General features: G+C 37.7%; 3 protein-coding genes and 1 long non-coding RNA gene across 4 annotated transcripts; 2 read left to right on the top strand and 2 right to left on the bottom strand.

Annotated features, from left to right (window-relative positions):
* The first annotated feature begins 6076 nt into the window (after window positions 1–6076).
* Window positions 6077–7131, top strand: LOC149105269 (uncharacterized). Its single transcript, XM_089271171.1, has one exon. The coding sequence runs from the start codon at window positions 6098–6100 to the stop codon at window positions 7049–7051; it is 954 nt and encodes a 317-aa protein (XP_089127297.1). The 5' UTR covers window positions 6077–6097; the 3' UTR covers window positions 7052–7131.
* Window positions 7039–11454, bottom strand: LOC149105268 (uncharacterized). Its single transcript, XM_089271172.1, has 4 exons — window positions 10981–11454; window positions 9237–9446; window positions 8940–9142; window positions 7039–7391 (listed from the first exon to the last, which is right to left on the bottom strand). Exons 1-4 carry the CDS (start codon window positions 11212–11214, stop codon window positions 7157–7159), a joined length of 882 nt encoding a protein of 293 aa, XP_089127298.1. The 5' UTR covers window positions 11215–11454; the 3' UTR covers window positions 7039–7156.
* A 1093-nt stretch (window positions 11455–12547) lies between these two features.
* LOC149105267 (uncharacterized) lies at window positions 12548–13805 on the bottom strand. The gene has a single exon (XM_089271170.1). It carries the CDS (start codon window positions 13629–13631, stop codon window positions 12573–12575), a length of 1059 nt encoding a protein of 352 aa, XP_089127296.1. The 5' UTR covers window positions 13632–13805; the 3' UTR covers window positions 12548–12572.
* Window positions 13806–14576: 771 nt separating this feature from the next.
* Window positions 14577–18521, top strand: LOC149105266 (uncharacterized). The gene is made up of 3 exons (XR_016201366.1): window positions 14577–15064; window positions 15343–15407; window positions 18319–18521. It is a non-coding gene; the product is annotated as an uncharacterized LOC149105266 (long non-coding RNA).

Raw genomic sequence — 18521 nt, 5'->3', positions numbered from 1 at the left:
TCTTTTGTTTCTTCTCGTCGCCCAGCTACTCTAGCGTTCGTATCCTTTTTCGTCTTCCCCATTTTGCCAAACCAGCTTCAAGAAAAACCCAGCTGCAGAAAAATTATCTCTCCGCCTTGAGCGCATTGCGAAACGGCTAGGTTTTTTTGCAGATTCACGCGTAAATTTCACCGCGAGTTAATTGGTAGTAAATTTTCCAAGCGCTGATTGGCTCAGTGATCTGAGAACCCAGTTGAAGGCGTTTGTGGGCGGGGTTTGTTTGCGAAGCAAGATATTTTTCTTAGCGCTGTTTTCTCGGATAAATTTTTTCGCTTGAAGCAGACACTTTACAGAGTTACAACTCAAACGGAATTTGTTTGTTTGCCCTCAAATTTGGACAGTAGCTAGATTAACATATAAAAAACAAAAACGTGTCTGCGAATTGTTTATTTCGAAATATTTTTTCTCCGAGAGCGATTTTTGTACGATCACTTCACATTTTTTAAATCCTATTTCGAAAATGTTCTGTAACTTTTTACTACAATTGAATATGGAAAAACGCAGACACGCTTTTTTAGCGCTTTTTGTCCTGAAACCGAGGAAAAATATAAATTGGCGAAAAACAAAATTCGCTTTGACTTGTAGCTTCCAAAAGATGATTAGGACGCTTGCATTTAGTGGCCGTGAAAAAATTGGCAATTCATTTTATTTCAAAAGGTTTGGTATGGTTTGATAGCCAGCTCTATAAGCTTTAATTTGATATAGGGGCTTAGGTATCTACAGCTTAAACCGGACGCGCTGCATCGCTTGGACGCGAGACACCCCTGAAGGTATACGGTAACCTTAAGCACGAAATTAAGGAACTTCCAGTTCAAATTTCTATACAGGAGAATAGCAACAAACTCTTTTCTATTTAAAATTAAATTTTCGGAATCAAATCTTTGTTGTTTTTGTCAAGCAGCACAAGACACGTTGTTTCATCTTTTCTGGGAATCCCAGATCACAGAAGCCTTTTGCAATAGCGTTCAACAATTTTTCGTCTCTGTTGATTTAATACCAGCCTCACAAGTTTTAACTTTTTGCCAATGTTTAGGTCTCAAAGGAGTGAAAAGCACCTTGTTATTCAATCATTGTTTACTAGTTGGTAGATTTTACATTTACTCCTGTAAGTGCAACAATCTATCTATCTATCTATCTATCTATCTATCTATCTATCTATCTATCTGTCTGTCTGTCTGTCTGTCTGTCTATCTATCTATCTATATCTATATATATATAAAGAATATTATTTGATTTGCAGAACTGCTGTCAGAGTGCTCAATAGAAAAACTAGAGCATAAATATTAGAAGACAGTCCTATCAACTGAAGATACGACTTGGCATTTTATTACTAACTAGTTTCGTACCGCACAACCTGTGCGGCACTCATCAGATAAAATGCCAAGTCGTATCTTCAGTTGATTAGCACCATATCGTTTCAAAACTGTCGAAGAGGACAAATAATTCATCAAAACAATTGTTGCTTCAAATGTGATAGAAATAGATGCGACCTGTGTCGAAATTTCTTTGTTGAATCCAAATCATTTCTTAGTTTTCAGACGGGCAAAAACTACACCATTCATTCCAGGCTTTCTTGTGATTCAAAAAATGTAATTTATTTGGCTTCTTGCAAGAAATGTCGCTTGCAATACGTGGGATCCACCACTACCGATTTTAGAATTAGGTTTCGTAATCATAAGTCTACTATGCTCACAAACAAAACAACTTGTGAAGTAGCAATACATTTCAACAAAATCCCACACACTCTAGATGACTTTTCGTTCCAATGTATTGATCAGGTACAGACCCAAAACAACTCTGAGGAGATCGATAGGCTTCTAATTACAAAAGAGGCTTATTGGAGTGCTCAGCTGTTCTCTTTGGCACCCCATGGCTTAAATAAAAGAAAGGAATTTCATTCGAAAAATAGAATTTGTTATAATTAATTAAATCCTCTCCTATATTGTACGTTATTGATTGATCGTTCAAAGGCCCTTTTCTTGGATTTTGTCAGCCTTTTAGGTGTTGATTGGACTCAAATGCCCTGTCAGGGGATCTTATTATGATTAATATTATTTAAGGGCCCCTCCAGGGATTTTGTTGCTAATTTGCCCTTTCAGGCTTCAAAGGCCTCGTTTTGGGATTTTGTTACAGTTGATGTTTTCAGTTATATGTAGGGGAGGGTTTTACTTTTTCCAATGCTTGCCGCGTTGCCTCTTCGGTTATTTTATTTGTTTAAGCCAGTTTGGTCTTTTAGTTTTTAGCTTTTATCTGCCGATTATTTCCATAATAGTTTGTTTTTGACTTATTCAATATTTTTGCGCTTTGTTGATTTTGTTTTTTGTTCTTTGTTAATTAACACCACTTTTTGCTCTTTCACGTGATTTTGTACTTTTATTAATTGTCACTTGTAATTACGTAATCACTAGCACCTTAATCTTATTTAAAGCTCGTTTTTATTCAAAAGTTGTAATAACTGAAGAAGGTCTCTGACCGAAACGTTTTTTATTAAATTTTTTAATCTTTTTTACGTCAGAAGTTGTCCGTCCTCACAATTTTTTAACTTTCTACGTTCGTTTATGCTGCGAGGTTTGGACTGGGAATCTTTACTGATCCTCCTGACGCTGTGACACCTTTGTTGGCCTGAGAGTTCCGGTAACGATTTTATATATATATATATATATATATATATATATATATATATATAAACGGTTATAAAATGCCTCAAGCCAACAAAGAATGCCACTGCGTCAGGAGGATCAATGAAGATTCACAGTCCAAGCCTCACCCCAAAACTGAATTTAAAAACGTTTGATAAAGCAAGGACGGACAACTTCTGACGGTAAAAAAAGTTAAAAAGTTAAAAACTTAATAGAAAAACGTTTCGGTCTTAGACCTTCATCAGTTACCAGATGAAGGTCTAAGACCAAAACGTTTTTCTATTAAATTTTTAACTTTTTAACTTTTTTTACCGTCAGAAGTTGTCCGTCCTTGCTTTATCAAACGTTTTATATATGTATATATATATGTATATATATATATATATATATATATATATATATATATATATATATATATATATATGTCTGAATTTATGAAAACCGTGTCAAATTTGGGGCAAAACTTTCGCGCCTGCCTGCCGGCGATAGCCGGCAGGGAGGCCTTTGCGGTGCTTGAAAAGCCTGGGGGGCTTCCGTCAAGGAGGGTGGGGGAAGATAGCCCTGGGACCTGGCTACCCGCTGATACCAAGCGCGGCTGCCAGGAGCTAACCCCAGGGGGGTGGGGTGGGTCACAGAGAGAGGCACATTTCTCAGTTAAAACTGCTCATTTTCTTTGCAGGACAGCCTTGGCCGGCAATGCCCTGCAGTCTTAGGGGCTGGCAGCCAGCCAGCCAGACACAAGCAAGTGGACTTTGATCGTAGACGTTGAAGTCCTATTTGTATTTTTTAAAAAATACTTATCACTAAAGACATGTTTTTGTGTGGGAAGGCACTTTTTCCTGCAACAACTGAGGTTGTAGGTGTTGGATCTAGGTTTTAGAATACAATGCCCTTTCTTTTTCTCTTTAGTTCTATAGGAAATGTATTGCTTATTTATTGCTTACTCTTAGATGTCTTGAGTCTTAGATAAAGAGGAAGATTTTGACGTTTGCATTTTTCCGCGAATAATTTAATGTTGGATCCTACGTAATTAACTCGGTAGACAATCATACAATGATCAACTAAGGCGGCTTATATTAAGGAATCTCTTATTCTGAGTTAAGCTTTCCTCAAATTCATTGGATTGACTTGTTCAATGTAATGTAATTTGGAATTTGTCTGAAAGATTAAAGATTAAAGATTAAATTCGCGCTTGACATTGCCTCTTTATGGATCAATCCTAAGTATATACTAAAAAAATTAGCATTGCACGGTGTCTCGTACTACTCTTTATAACACCGAGGAATAGAAAAATATTTAATAGTTTGAAGCATTTTTCCACAACTTTGCACTGAAGCACATGTACATTCGCTGATCCGTACATAACCAGCCTCCTAACATATGTACATCTTATTTAGTGAGCCCTTTTATTGTGTAGCATCGCTTTATAAATTTAATTCTACCCTTAGAGCTCGAAATAAAAGGGATGAGTACGTTGCAGGTCAAAGGAGATAGAAATATTTCCAAAGAGCGAAAAGTTGGAAAAAACCGTGTTCAAATTAACCGGTGCTAAGCGCCTAAAAGATAATAGGCAAACCCAACGAAATTGATCAGAGTTCGAAATAACGGAGAGAAGTTTCTTTCTTCGAGTTAGCCTAGTAGGGATTAAGTTAAATTTGCAACTTACACTACCCGCGTTGATCAGAAGTTCCAGGTGCAATCTGCCTTGATACTTCACTGAGAGATGGATTTGAGAATGGATGTCACGATGTTTTTTTTTTTTTCGCCTTTCGCGGCTTCTTCGCGAAGAAATAGTTCAATTCCGCTAAAGTCGTTTGGATTGGTCACATTCCATTGCAGCTCTCCAGCATCTAACGGGGTGGGGGTTTTCCAGCTGCTCGTATATTTTCTTACGATAAAGCGGTGTTTTTGGCAAAGTTTTGAATTGGCGATTATCGGTATCTTTTAGTCACCGTTAGGAAAGGCAGGGAGTTTATCTTTTTTATATAACAAAGGGCTTGTAAGTGGTTTTACTTTTTTTAGGTGGGGCAGTAAAAACTTAGAATTTCAAAAGGTACCACCGTGTGCATTTATATTACAAGCTAACATTTTCCGATAAAATCATTCCTTCATATGTCCCATCTAAATTTCGTTTTTCGGCCTTTTACCTGGTGCCGCGAGTTAACTTTTATGTAATGCGTTAACTTGTACCCGGCCAACAGCATTGTTTTGGCTAGCACGCCTTCAAAACGTTCCGCGACAGTATGTTCTTTTCATCCTTAGTTAGCACGTACACTCTTTTTTAAAAGAATATTGTTTTTAGGCCCAGGCTGAGTATTCTTATCAGTTTTCTGCTTATTCTAGGCTGAAAAAATTCTTGTGAATATTCCTAGATTAGATAAAGGAATACAAAGTCGACTTTGCCAATAAAACTTCAAATTTTAGCTGATCTAATCTTTTCCCCTCTTCCAAGAGAATTCAGCATTAGGTTGATATACTATTCCATTTAAAAATTATCAGTACTGAAGTAAGAAGATAGTATATTTCGGGATGGTATCTTTAACCCCCAGGAAACGTATTTGTGCTTGTAGTATTCACAACGAAATGGCAAGGTGCCTGCCGGTTACACTCTTTCTCTTTAGAATATTGAGGCTGAACTTTGCGAAATTTTAAGAATATTTTAAGCATGAACTCGAGGCTGCGATTTTGAAGCATGGCTCTGTTCTGTCATACACTATAATGTCTATATTCTAAGAATATTCACAACAATATTTTCAGCCTACAATCGCCAGAAAGACAAGAACATTCAGCCAGGAAAAAAAAAACAATATCCTTATAAAAAAGGAGTGTAATGTCCCGTGTTTAATGCCCGTTTCATCTATATCTCGGCCAACCTAAAGCCTTCATTTTCCTCCGAAAGGTTTGCTTGTTTATTTCCAACTTAACATTTCTTGCAACTGTGAAGTTCAAGAATGGCTTACAAAATCAGTATGCGTGTTTGCACAGGTCGAGCAATCTTTATTTGTTTTTGTTGACGTTTGAATCCCTCGATACGGGGTTTCGCTGTATTTAAAATTGAAAGAGTTTTATATTAGTCAATTGTTTCTTTATCTCATGAGCTCACTTGTTTTGTTTATCTTACCAGCCAAGCTAAGTATCCACTCCGCACTATATGAATTGTAAGAAAGAATCGACGTCTCCGGAAAGAGATCATTCAATTGCATAAACGTGACCCATTGACCTTCCAAGTGTCAACACTCTGATAGGTCCTTATAGACGTCACCCAGAATCAGTACGTGTCTTAGTGAAGCAACTCCCAACAACTTCCAACGTAGATTAAGTAAAACGCTTTACCGCGAAGAATCGTGAACTTTCTTCGTTAAAAATGCAAATCACGTAGTCGAACGAATAAACAGATACATAAACGCACTCTAAAAGCAATGACAATTCACAAACTTAAAAATATGTTCCCAAAAGCACTCGTCTTGCAACTTGATTATCACAAGACTTTGCCCTGTCCAAAGATCTCAGCACAAGATAGCCACTATTCGAGGAAAATAAGAACCAATCTTCTCGGAATATACTGTGCAAATGAAGAAACTATTCACTGCTTCCTCTACGATGACAGTGTTGGTGGAGCAGGACCGAACGAGGTAATATCTTTGTTGAACAATCTACTCGAAAAAATGGAAACAAAATATGGCAGATTTGATCAGCTAACAATCTGGTGTGATAACTCTCCGGGCCAATTTAAAGAATGCTTCTTGTTTTTTTACCTCGATTACCTGGTGAAAAAGGGACAGTTTCTGAGAATAGACCTCAAGTTTCTTTTAGAGGGACATTCCTACTCGATATGCGACAGGCGTTTTGGCTGTATTCAGAAGTTTTTTGACACAGTAGAGAGGGTTGAGTTACCACAAGAATGGGCAACTTTGCTGAAGAACAGTCCTTTAAAAAATATCGAGGTACACTGGGCAACTTTAAACATGATCAAGGACTATAAATCCTGGCTTAGGATGCAGTATATATCCAGGTGTGAGAGTCTAGATAAGGAGAAATTTGAAGTCAGAAGGTTAGCGTGGTTAAATTTTGGTTATGGAGAAGTCGCAGATTTCGAGGGGAAATTGGAACTTGTACACCATCCTGAGACTGTGCTTATACGGTTTAATATTGACACTAAAGAGAAGCCAAGAATGGTTTCGTTCTACAAAAAAAAGCAAATGACGGAATTGAATTCCGATTTACTCGTACCTGCAAGACATGAACAGAGGCCTGTAAATAATCAAGTGAAAAAAGACTGTCTAAAGTTAGCGCGAAAATATTTATCTGAACGCGCACAAGCTTTTTATGCCTCACTAGCTTGTGAAGAAGACTCCTCAGATGATGAAAGTTAATAACTTTTATTATACTTTTTCTACCGAGGATGTTCACTTTATCCACAAACTTGAATAAATACACAATACTTTTTTATACATGTATTTGTGCCACTAGAACTGAAGTTACTGGCCATGGGGAAGGGTCTGGCTATTGGAATACAACGCCCACTCTTTGTCATTGTAGTCCCATAGTAGCTCTACTGTTTCTGGGATGTCATGCAGGGCGACAAGAAAAACCCTTGGATTTCTTGAGTTTTTGTTGGCGATGAAGGGCCTTACATTAGCGTTGTTCCTCGAGTGATTCAATGTTGCACCCCACGGTAATTCGCCCCTCACATTGCCTCTATATGGATCAATCCTAAATATAAATACAAAAAAGAGAACATTACACAGTGTTTCGCACTACTCTTTATAAAATGACGAACAGAAAAACATTTCATTGTTTGATGCAGGTTTCAACAACGTAGCACTGAAGTACATGTACATACGTATATCCGTACCTAACAAGCCTCCCAACAGATATGCATCTTATTCAGTGAGCTCTTTTTAGAGTGTAGTATCGCTTTATAAATTTATGTTTACGAGACTTGTGGCTCTTTTGGCGAACACTTAGCACGAAGGGCAAGCAAAGATGCAAATTGCGAGTTAAACGTACCAAGTGCTAGCGTTTTCAAGTGCCACTTGATTCATGGCACTCTAGAACAAGGAAATGTATCGCTTATGTCGGGAAGCGCTGTGAAATGTCACTCGTGCTTCATCAGTTAATGTTGCGTCGTGTTAAAACAAAATCCGCAGAATTTCATCAAGTAGCAGGAACGTATTATCGCAAACTTTGATTCAAATTAATTTCATTTTAAGCAGGAGCGTATAAGAAGGAAAGTTTCTTCAATTTTATATTGAAAATTCGACCATCGCACTGAGATATGATACTGCGAACTAACATAGCAGTGCGTGATGAAGTAGAAACAGTTTATGGTATCTGACTAACTTTCCTGACGAATCACTGTAACACGGTCTACGCATGAAGAGCCCACCCATATGGCAGCAACATAGATTTAAGCTAGAACGAAGAATTGTGTCTCATATTTTGAGTACTTTTTTAACGAATTTCCGTCTTTTATTTCGTAAAAAGATCTCATTTCTACCAACTTCTTATAACGCTTTTTTCTCCCGGAAAGTAACGATCCCTCGAAAGTAACCACAGCCCGAAAGTAAGAAGCTCCGAAGACTGCTAATTCCGAAAGTAACGTCGATCGTTACTTTCGGAAGTTTACGGTATCATACTAAATACTACAATGCTTCGTAAAAGATTTATGCAACGTTTTCTTTCCTTAAACGATGACTTCGCACCGTTTTACGCGCACGGTTAAGGGCTACAAAAATCCGTTTAATTGTTCTCCCACAATACAAATTGAACAATGTGAGATGTCTGAACTTCTTTTACGCGTTACTCGTACAACTGCTTCTAATGAGTACAGCTGGACAACAATAAGAACACCTAGAAATGAGAACGTGATTGGTGAGCAAAAACGGAAAAACAACTCCTTATTAGCTTGCATCTTGAGTCCTCATTTACAGTGTGTCATGTAAATGCTGTACGTAGACTTTGAAATTGCTTTTGTATCCTAAGCTCTGTCACCAATCTTGTAGTTTTCTGTTCAAAGTGGTCTATTTAAGAGCTAACCTACTATATATCTTATTATCTTGATTATAAAAAAAGCGTCTCTGTTTATCCCACGGAGTCGCCACTGAATAAATTGATATGTTCAAATTTCATTTCATTTCATTTCTAAACCAAACTGCGTTAATTTTCCAATTTGCCCCTGAATTTTCAATATAGTATACATAGCAAATTATAAAACAAATCTCAAAACACGCTTATGTACACACTTATAATAGCACTCACGCAATCTGGCGACCCGCACTCTCGAAAACCATGAGGGCGCAAACTTTCCCTTCCTCTCGGTAGATCTCCTCACGCCTCTTAGCTTCTTCCAAAGTCAGCACTTCTCCTTCATATTCACATAGGACCTCGCACTTTTTAATGTCCCGCGAGGCGAAGGCGCATTTTCCCGCTTTTCTTACCGGGTCACTCGGCACATCGTGGAGCTTTAGAAATAAACATAATGTTCAGCATTCCGGCGACAGGTTAAATGTCCAGAAAGATAACACGAGATAGCTGATATTATGCATAACTGCTTACCTCAATTGGTGGAGCAGGTTTGGGGTTGAGGGACATATAATGCTGAACTCTCTCAGCCATTATACGCCCCCCAAATTCAACGGCTGGTTCTCTCTTTGGACGCTGTAGGGCTATCCCCGTATACCCTCGAATGTTTCCACCAGCTTGGGTAGTTGATGCTATTGGCCATAGCCTCTGTTGGCCATATACAAGAACCGCTTTCTTAAATTGCTGATAAACACAAGGTAAAAAACATACAATGTTTAAATGCTGATAATGGTTCGCTCAATTTACATACATTTTTTCTCGATTACTATCATTCTTAACGACTTAGGAAACTGAGTTAAAATCGGGCCTACAATTACACAGGGCGGACATATATCTTAAACTGTTGAACTACTTGTACAAAGAACGAAGTAGGTAATCCGTAAAGATCAGCTACAGTTGGACTCTGCTATTTCGAACTCTCTGATGAAAAGAAACCCCCATCGTTTAGCTTATCTCTAGTTAGTCATAGCTCCTAGTATCAATAATATGTAAATAATAACCAGTCAAAAATAGTTCGTAACGCTTGTAATAAACATTTTCGTAAATCTTTCTCTAAGTAGTTGGATAGTAAGCTTATTGTATATTAATGGTATAATTAACAATTAGACCCGTAGCCCGCAAGGGCTACGGGTCAATAGCCCATGAGGCGAAGTCGAATGGGCTATTGACCCGTGGCCCTTGAGGGCGAAGGGTCTAATTGTTTTAGTATCACCCAACTAGTCGGACAGAAAAGGCAATAATAAAGTTAGCAAATGCAAGTTGAAGAAATATTTGTTTGGGAAAGAAAGAAAGAAAGCGTCATGCTCGATTGCGCCAATTTCGCTACTCGAGGACTATTACTAATAGTCCTCTACTAGCGTAGCCAATTAAAATGAAGGATTTGCATTAGTCCACTAGTTGGGTGATACTAATATAAAATAGATCGATGTGCGGGTTCATGCTGTTATTATATTTAAGTTTCTAACTCAATTATTTTTAATTATAAAGCGTAGATGAAAGACAACTCATTTGACTTTTTGAAGCGCTTAATTTGCGTTAGCTAACCATCTGCAATAGCAGCTCGTTTTGTGTGCGATATCGCAGCGTGTTCAAATGGAGAGAGGATTATTATTGGAGCATGTACACACAACTTATAAACAAGAAAAGGTGATATCATGGTGAAATGAAGACCGAATCGTACCGAAGATAGTTACAACTTTAGGCTCGACAAATATAAGGCCACCATAAATCGTCTGTGTAAACGGGCTTTAAATGAGCCTAAAGTTGAGGAGGTAATTGATAATTGGTAATTCTTTATTTATCGTGACAACTCCGCTTAGCTAAAAAGCTACTTTGCAGGAAGAACATTAAGGTAAAAGATTAAAGTACGATCACATTAGTTTCTCAACGGTGATCTGATATATGTTTCAATGTTGATATAGTTTTCAATTGTATCATTGCAGTTGGAAATAAAAGGGATTGGTACGTCGCAGGTCATGGGACACAAAAATCAATTCCAAAGAGCGGAAAGTTTGAAATAACCGAGTTCGAATTAACCGTTGCTAAATGCCTAAAATAACACCGGGGCACACCCAAGGGAAACAGATTAGACTTCGAAAAAACGGGGATTACAGTTTTTTTTTCGGGTTAGCCTAGTAGGGATTAAGTTAAATTTGTAGGGTCCAACGGTAGTCACAATAGTTTAATGTAATCGGGTTCCAAGAATTTTAATACTTACCCTGTAAAAACTTCCCTTTTTCATGAGATACTGAGTTTGCCCGAGCGTACTGTCCTCTTCTGTCCACAATGAGACGACCCTGCAATATTCCTTAAAAATTTCTTCAGAAGAAACAAAACTTGTCTCTTCTGCCAAAGCAACAGATTTAAGGATAAACTCTTGTAAAAACGGACATTTTGCTGCTCGTTTGTGCTTAAGCATAACTCTTCTAACATTCGCAAATTTGGGCGGCATCTTTGCAGTGCTCCTACAGGTGTTTGTGAGCTGACGATCAAAGCGTTTTATTTATAGGTACTGAGATTTACCCATAAAAATCGTAGGAAACAACTGGTGCTGGCTGATTAGCCAATCAGAAACGCGAATCAGAAATTTCACTAGTGAAGAAAAATCAGCAACTGAACCGGAGCAATGAATTTTCACTAGTGATACTAGTAAAGATGCATACATGCCGTTGGTCTATCGTAGAGTGTTGTTTAGCCCAGAAAATTGCTATTTACAAAACTAAAAAACAAATCAAATTGCTGGAAAGCTACTCGAGGAAAACGATGTAATGCTTCGAGGACGGTAGAAGATTTCTGTATGGGATGAGGCCGGGGTGGGGGTAGCGGAGGGGGGTTGTTTGCGCAACCTTGGCCAAAGTGGACGAAGCAATCAAAATGTACTTATTGATTGTCTGAGGCGTTTATTTAGGATAGTAGCAACTTTATGGACCTATGAAACATTCAGTGAAAACATTGACCTGTAAGCTTTCTTTTTTTTTTTTAATTTATTTTCCTGTTCGGTGTTTACCATACAAAGTAACATCGGAACTCGTGCAAAAAAGAATTCAAAGGCGACGCGTCAGGAGACATATCTAGCAAAACCCGTGAGAGCGCTCTCCGCTATTGTCACCTTCTAAAAGCAACTCAATTGGATCATTTCTAATTTTGAATTTCTTGTTCAGCTTTGATGGAACCACCGACGTTTTCAAGTCGTTTTGTTTACTTTTTAATCTTGAAATATCCAAGTACCGATGAAATAAACAAATTACCAACGCAGCTGTTTCTAAATTGCTGTGAAGTTGCACACGGAAAGTCTCTATAAACATAAAAAGGAGAGCATTTATTATTGGAATGTTAGTTACAATTCTTAAGTTTGATTCCTGTAAACTGGAGGTATATTTCGTGACAAGGTCAATCAGTTGCCACCGCCTCGTATTTCGTTGACGGTCCGTCAGGATTTTTCAGCTAAATTAATCTTATCAGGCTTCATCATAATTCGAACTCCGTCAGCAAATAAACGTGTCTACACACTTAGCCTAGTAAGTGTATAACAGCGAGGGTACTTGTAAAACAGCGAAGTACATGCGTATAGATAATTTGTCTGTGTAAATATTCCGCGAGGTTGAAGATATTAAGACCCGGTAAAGGTACCGACTTAGTGTGTCAGTCGAATGAGGGTCCTGTTAAATTTCTCAACTTCAGAAAGATTATATCTATATTTAACACATTTCGGGATTTGGGTTTGAAGTTGAATGCATCAGTCTCTAATGATCAGGCTACAATAAATCAAAAACAGGAACAAGAAGTCCATTTCAATATAATTTTTATTTATTAAATGGCCTGTTGAACTTTTGTAGCGAGAATAGTTACATCGTATTTTAAGGAAGCGAATCTAGCCTCGCTTTCTCTTAAGTGAGACTGGCGTTGAGTTCTCAGCCGACAAATTTCATCTTCGGACCTGTGCCGCCCAGTTTTCCTCAATTGTTCCTTCAATTTATTGGAATTATTGTCGCAAGTTTGACAGGTATCTTGTCTCGCTTTTCTAAAACTAAGCATTTCCTTCAATTCACTGTTAAATATGTTTCTAAATGACGAAAAACTTAAAACTGGACCTTTATTGTTTCTTCTTAAACTGGTTGTCTTTAAATCTGGGTTTTCCTTAAGGAACTCAGACCACATTTGACGCATGGACACTTTTGAGTCAAAATACTTCTTAGCATTAGTTCGTGACTTCCGGTAATGGGATTCGCTTGCCTCGTATGAGCAAATAAAGTTTATCACCATGTTTTTCACGAGGGGCAAAAATTTTCTTGGCGTTCTCTGGCCCCTCTGGTCGGGTTCTACGGAAGGATTATCCAGATGAATTTTTTTCAGCAACACTTGTATCTTGCTTGATGACAATCCATAGCATTTTCTAAATGCGGTCCGACATACCTTTCCCAGTGGTGGTATGGTATAATTTACCCTCCGTTTTCCTCCTACGGTTACTCTTATTTCCATGAGCTTGGAAAAGAGGTAATTCTGTTCATTGTATGACTTTCGATAAACCGTGTTTCTTTGACCTCGTATAATAATTCTTGTTTGGAATGCACCTCTCCTCAAAAGGCAACCACTGTGACAGCAGGTCAAAAGTAGCCGATTTATATCTCTGAAAGCAGCATTTTTTCGTCTCAATATCGTTCGCCTATCCTTTGCCACGTAAGTCTTCTGGAGCTTGTGGCTGGTAACCAATTTCCTCCTTCCCTTTTCGACTGAACTCGCGATTGGATCACCATGGACAAAATACTGCCACAGCCTTGCGGAATCGAATTTGTATACAAGGTTGTTTAGGTCTTTTCCATCGCCATGTAGAGCGCCTGTTAGAATCGAGGGATTGTTGGAAGTCGTCATATTGTGAACGCAGTTTTGGCGAGCTTTCTGAAACGTAAAAAGCCGGCGTTTTTATTCTATGGCCTGACGTGACCGAACGAATGTACGAGCATTGTCCAGTTTGTTTACAAGCCTGACACGTCGACTGGCTGTCAAAAATTGCGAAATAGAACAGTCTGGAATCAGCCGTCAGCGAACACGCCCACCTATTTAACTCCGGCGAACACGTCCCTTATTTTCATCGCAAATATTCTGGAAAATATTACTTCCTTAAATTAAACCAAATCCATGTTTTGAAAAACAAATCTCCAACGAACTCGAAGGCAGAGGTATAATAATTAAACATTATACGAGGCTTGAATTACTTTCGCAGCCTCTGGGGTGGACCACAGCCTGCTGTGAATATTTTTTTTCTTCTAATCACCAACGGTTTCTTCAATTCTGTCGCCGATTTGCAGGAGATAAGTTTGAAATACACTACAAAGTGGTACACCGCATTAATTATTAAATACTTCCCTCAACGGACATTTAATAAAGTTCTTTATTATATGGATGAACATGAACTAGTCCGCAATGAAAAACAAAAACTTCGTGAGGAGTCGATCTGCAGTCCATATTTTGTAATATGGACCGCTGAGAAGGACCGCCCACGAACCAATTACGGCAAATTGCGTTTTCAATTCATTCCGCAAAATAAAGAGTTTGTTTAAGAAGAAATCTTGTTACCTTCATACCACAAAAGCGACGCGAGAAACGTAAATAAATGTTTACCTTTCACGCGCTCGTTACCGGGAATGCATACTCGGAGACGCATACTTGGAGAGGCGCATCAATTTATCAGTCCGATATTACATAGAAGCAAATCAGATAAAGTAGACTGTTCAACAGCCTCTCTATTTACGCACGCGAAAGAAAACGCGAGCGCGAAATAAAAAGCGAGATCCCTTTGTTCAAGTCGATTTTATGCGCGAGTTCGACGATAGGCTCGATTACCAGCCGCTGTTCGGGAAAGGAGCCTAGTTCGACGATCGAATAAAAAAACGTGAAAATAGAGGGCCGTGAACAGTCTAAGATAAATAGAAAACTTTTATATAGCAGTCTTATACACCGAAATCCAAAGTGCTTAACACCCAAGAAATTTATCAAAACCATCTCCATAGAGATAAACTATTTTGAGTGTTGTTTCTGACTATAGTTTGCCTGTGACTTTTCGCTCATACGCGGGAAAGACCGCGCGCAGGACTGGAAATTGGCGAACATGATAACTTCTGATTGTAAGCTCGTGGCGGTCAAATTAAATCGTGCTATGAAATGATATTTTTCGATGGTTTCACAAAGGTAACCATCTGAACGACGGCCATAACTCCATTCTATAAAGCTACACGGAATAGACTGACTTCAGGCGTGGATTATAAGCTCCCGTTTTAGCTCTGCTGGGATACCTGGACTGAGCGGTAAGTTTGCTTGCAATCTGATAATCTTTAGCTTATCTGAGTTATCGGCTTATGTTTTAGCAAAGAACTGGGTAAAAGCCTGGCGAAATTTCCTCCACTACTGAGTAATATACATCCTGGGATATAATTTTCAGCCTAAATGTGTTAAATGCAAGGCGAATCGAAGTGGAAAAACCGCGAATCTTTACTACCGAAGCCCGAAGCCTGCAAAATTGTTGTCAAATGAGTCAGAGCTGTCGCCAATGAAATACTTCTTTAACCACGTTCTTTGTCTGAAGTTACAGAAAGCAGGAATGGCCATCATCCGATTGTAGCTGTTGTTGAGAATGACAAATGTCAAAAAGTGAGTTTGAGCGTTGAATAGTAGTGACACATGCTAAGTTGTTACCGTTGAAACCAATTATCCTTAAGGGTACAGTTGAACCTTTATTTTCGAATATAGTTGTATGTTCGCTATAAAGCTAAGTTGTGAAAAACGGCCTTCGTAGCTTTCCTCGGCATAATGCTCAGTTAGGCTGACATATTATTATGATTTTAAAAGATAAAATAAGTTGTCACTACAGCTGATTTATGTGAGTTTCAATCCTTCGTCAGCTAAGAATGAACAGAATGAAGTCGTGAAATATTGGCCAAGCTTATTTTGGCCCGTCTATTTTCTACACGTTTATGACTAGAAGTAAATCGATGAATGTATACCCTCTTGATTTAAAAGACCCTTTAAGCAATCTCCCGTTCGTTTTGCTATTGAGTGACCCGGCCTAGTAATTGGGCAACTATAATAAGCTAAGTTTAAATTTAAGCTTAAATACGGGTTATTCAACGATCACGGACGTTACATTTGCACGAATATGGCAAGAGAAAAAGCATTAAAAAAGATACAAAAAAAATCATTCCCTCTGACTTAAATTCTTTATGACAGATAGAGAAGAGTTGCATGTTTAGTTGAGAACCCGTCAAATTGACTCTTTTCCAAAAAAAAAATATATTGAAGCTTAAATAAATGGAGCTTTCATGGACGTTTAACAGCTGAGTCAACCAAGTTCTCAAGTGCAAATCTTAAACCGTAATTTCCTGTGAATTGTGAAAACATAAAAACCATTGATATTGTTTGTTTAGGTACAAGGTAACACTTAAATTATGTACTGATAAATATTTCTTTCAATTAGTGCTTTTTATTTGATAATAAAACATTGTCATGGACATCACATTCCAGATCATGGACTTAATACAGTGTTTCAAAAAGAAAATGGAATTAATGATGTTGAAAATATAATTTCCCTGTTCCTTCTTGACTTTTCCCACATTTATTAGAAAACTGGCCAAATGAAGCAAATATCAATCGGTTCAAGCAGCTTGTGAAGACATACAGTGTTATGTTTAGCTTTATATTGATATCTGGTTAGCTATTTTATTTGAAATTGTACCATGTTTTGTACTTTTTAGCAATCATTGCGTGGTACATCTACGTCTTTAAAGATTAATTTTAGTTTCATTTTTATGATGTAAACCATACTTAAAAATTTCATGGAAAGCTGCACTATTAAATTTTTTTAATATTAGGGCCTGTTTACAAGGAGAGAGGGTTACCTTAGAAGGCGGGTTACCCTAGCACTCACACATTTCCTTTTTTTTTCTTCATGTTTACAAGGCAGCTAGGGTAAACCCAGTAGGTGGGTTACCCTATCTACGTGCTAGGGTTACCCTGGCAGGCGGGTTAATTTTTTCCCTCTGTAAACACTCCAGGTAGGGTTAACCCGCCTACCCCGATTAACTTTCTAATTGTTTCCAGACCCTTTGAATATAACCGTCCATTAAGTTCTCCCCGGTTGTAGGGTTACCCAACCTGTAAAATTTTGCTTGTAAACCCGGGCTATCTTTTGCCTTGCAGTTAGGTTTAACCCACTCGCTAGGGTAACTCTCCCTCCTTGTAAACAGGCCCTTATTATTATTATTATTATTATTGTTATTATTATTACTATTATTATTATTATTATTAGAAAAGGTTTTTCTAAAAAACTGCATTGTTTCAAGCTCTTTTTGAACATAGCTAATTTGATCTAGAATGGATAATAAGTTACTAGGTCTTTTGTTGAGAGTATGTTTGCATGGTTTCAGACTAATAACCTTTGTTCAGTTCCAAATTCTTAAACTTAAGAGACAAACACAAGTCTTATATTCAATGACATTAAATTTTAATCACAGAGCTATAATGACCATTTGTTCTGTTCACTTCAAAAGAGGAAAAAAAACTTACGCTAATTACTGTGATGATCAATCATGTCTTCATACTTTGACATTTTGTTGACTATTACATGTATATTATCGTGTTGTTGCTATTATTATTATTCTACTTATTATTATTATTATTATTATTAATTCAACGGTAATTGCTCGAGTTCTAAGTCCTAATTTTTTGTTGAACAAAAAACTAACTTTTAGAACCAAGCTTTTTGGGCAATTATTACGAAGCCTCTTGCATTTACTGTTGTTCATGATATATCACATCCATGAATGTAACATTCATGACAAATTTAACGGCAAGTTTTTTGAGTGACCTTTTGGAACTGATAAGTTTTGTTGCCACAGATGTATGTTACTTGGTCAAGTAATAAAAAAAAACATCTAGTATGTTATTTTTATATCGGGCTTAGATACAAGCCATGAGAAAAAACAAATTGCTCTAAATTACAGGGAATACTTTACTTGACATCCATGACAAAATTTTTGGCAGTTACACATTTCTTTAAGAATAGGTAAGATGAAAATACTTTGGTTCTAACCTGGACATTTAATATTACATTTAATGTGTACTAAACTCAGTTGTTTGACTTATGGTTAAAAGATTATTGCATCCATAATGCCAAAATACAAGGAGTCTATTAGTAGTCCCTTAGTTTGGGGAGGGCCCCCCCCCCCCCAACCCCTCAGTAATGCATGATGATTTTTAAAACAGCAGTCCTTGTGCATTTTGGCTGTGGACTTAAAATCCTAGAATAAGGTATTTTTAAAATGGTCCTTTCCTTTATTCTCATGTGGAATGGGCCATACATACAAGAAACTTTAATAGAAGCAGCAAAAAGAAACAAAATAAACTTGAGTGTAAAAGAAAACTGAGACACACCCCTTCTTTGTATTTCAAGTTCAAAACACACAAAATTTGTTAATTTTATAATGATAACATTAATTTCCAGCTAAGAAAATACATTGTGTTGCACTGTCCACCTGTTCATTAAAACTGCTCATTTTCTTTGCAGGACAGCCTTGGCCGGCAATGCCCTGCAGTCTTAGGGGCTGGCAGCCAGCCAGCCAGACACAAGCAAGGTGGGTGAGTAGGCTGTGTGTTGACAGAGTGCCTGTGGTTGATCGAGTGAAAAAGCCTGGGTATTTTCTTGGAAAAGTGTCAGGGTGGTTGTGTTGAAATTAGCACGGTTTTCATAAATCCAGACATATATATATA

The sequence above is a fragment of the Orbicella faveolata genome, unplaced genomic scaffold, assembly GCF_042242905.1.
Source record: "Orbicella faveolata isolate gen_17 unplaced genomic scaffold, um_ofav_v1 contig_34, whole genome shotgun sequence".
NCBI lineage: Eukaryota > Metazoa > Cnidaria > Anthozoa > Scleractinia > Merulinidae > Orbicella > Orbicella faveolata.
The sequence above is the reverse complement of the archived record's forward strand: the minus strand, read 5'-3'. Positions and strand labels throughout refer to the sequence as shown.

Excerpts from the sequence above, each read along its gene's own strand:
- LOC149105269 (XM_089271171.1), top strand. The coding sequence starts at position 6,098 with ATGACAATTCACAAACTTAAAAATATGTTCCCAAAAGCACTCGTCTTG.
- LOC149105268 (XM_089271172.1), bottom strand. The coding sequence starts at position 11,214 with ATGCCGCCCAAATTTGCGAATGTTAGAAGAGTTATGCTTAAGCACAAA. Across the intron at positions 9,447-10,980 it reads AAAAGGGAAGTTTTTACAGG|CAATTTAAGAAAGCGGTTCT; the intron begins GTAAGTATTAAA and ends TGTGTTTATCAG. Across the intron at positions 9,143-9,236 it reads AACCTGCTCCACCAATTGAG|CTCCACGATGTGCCGAGTGA; the intron begins GTAAGCAGTTAT and ends TTATTTCTAAAG.
- LOC149105267 (XM_089271170.1), bottom strand. The coding sequence starts at position 13,631 with ATGACGACTTCCAACAATCCCTCGATTCTAACAGGCGCTCTACATGGC.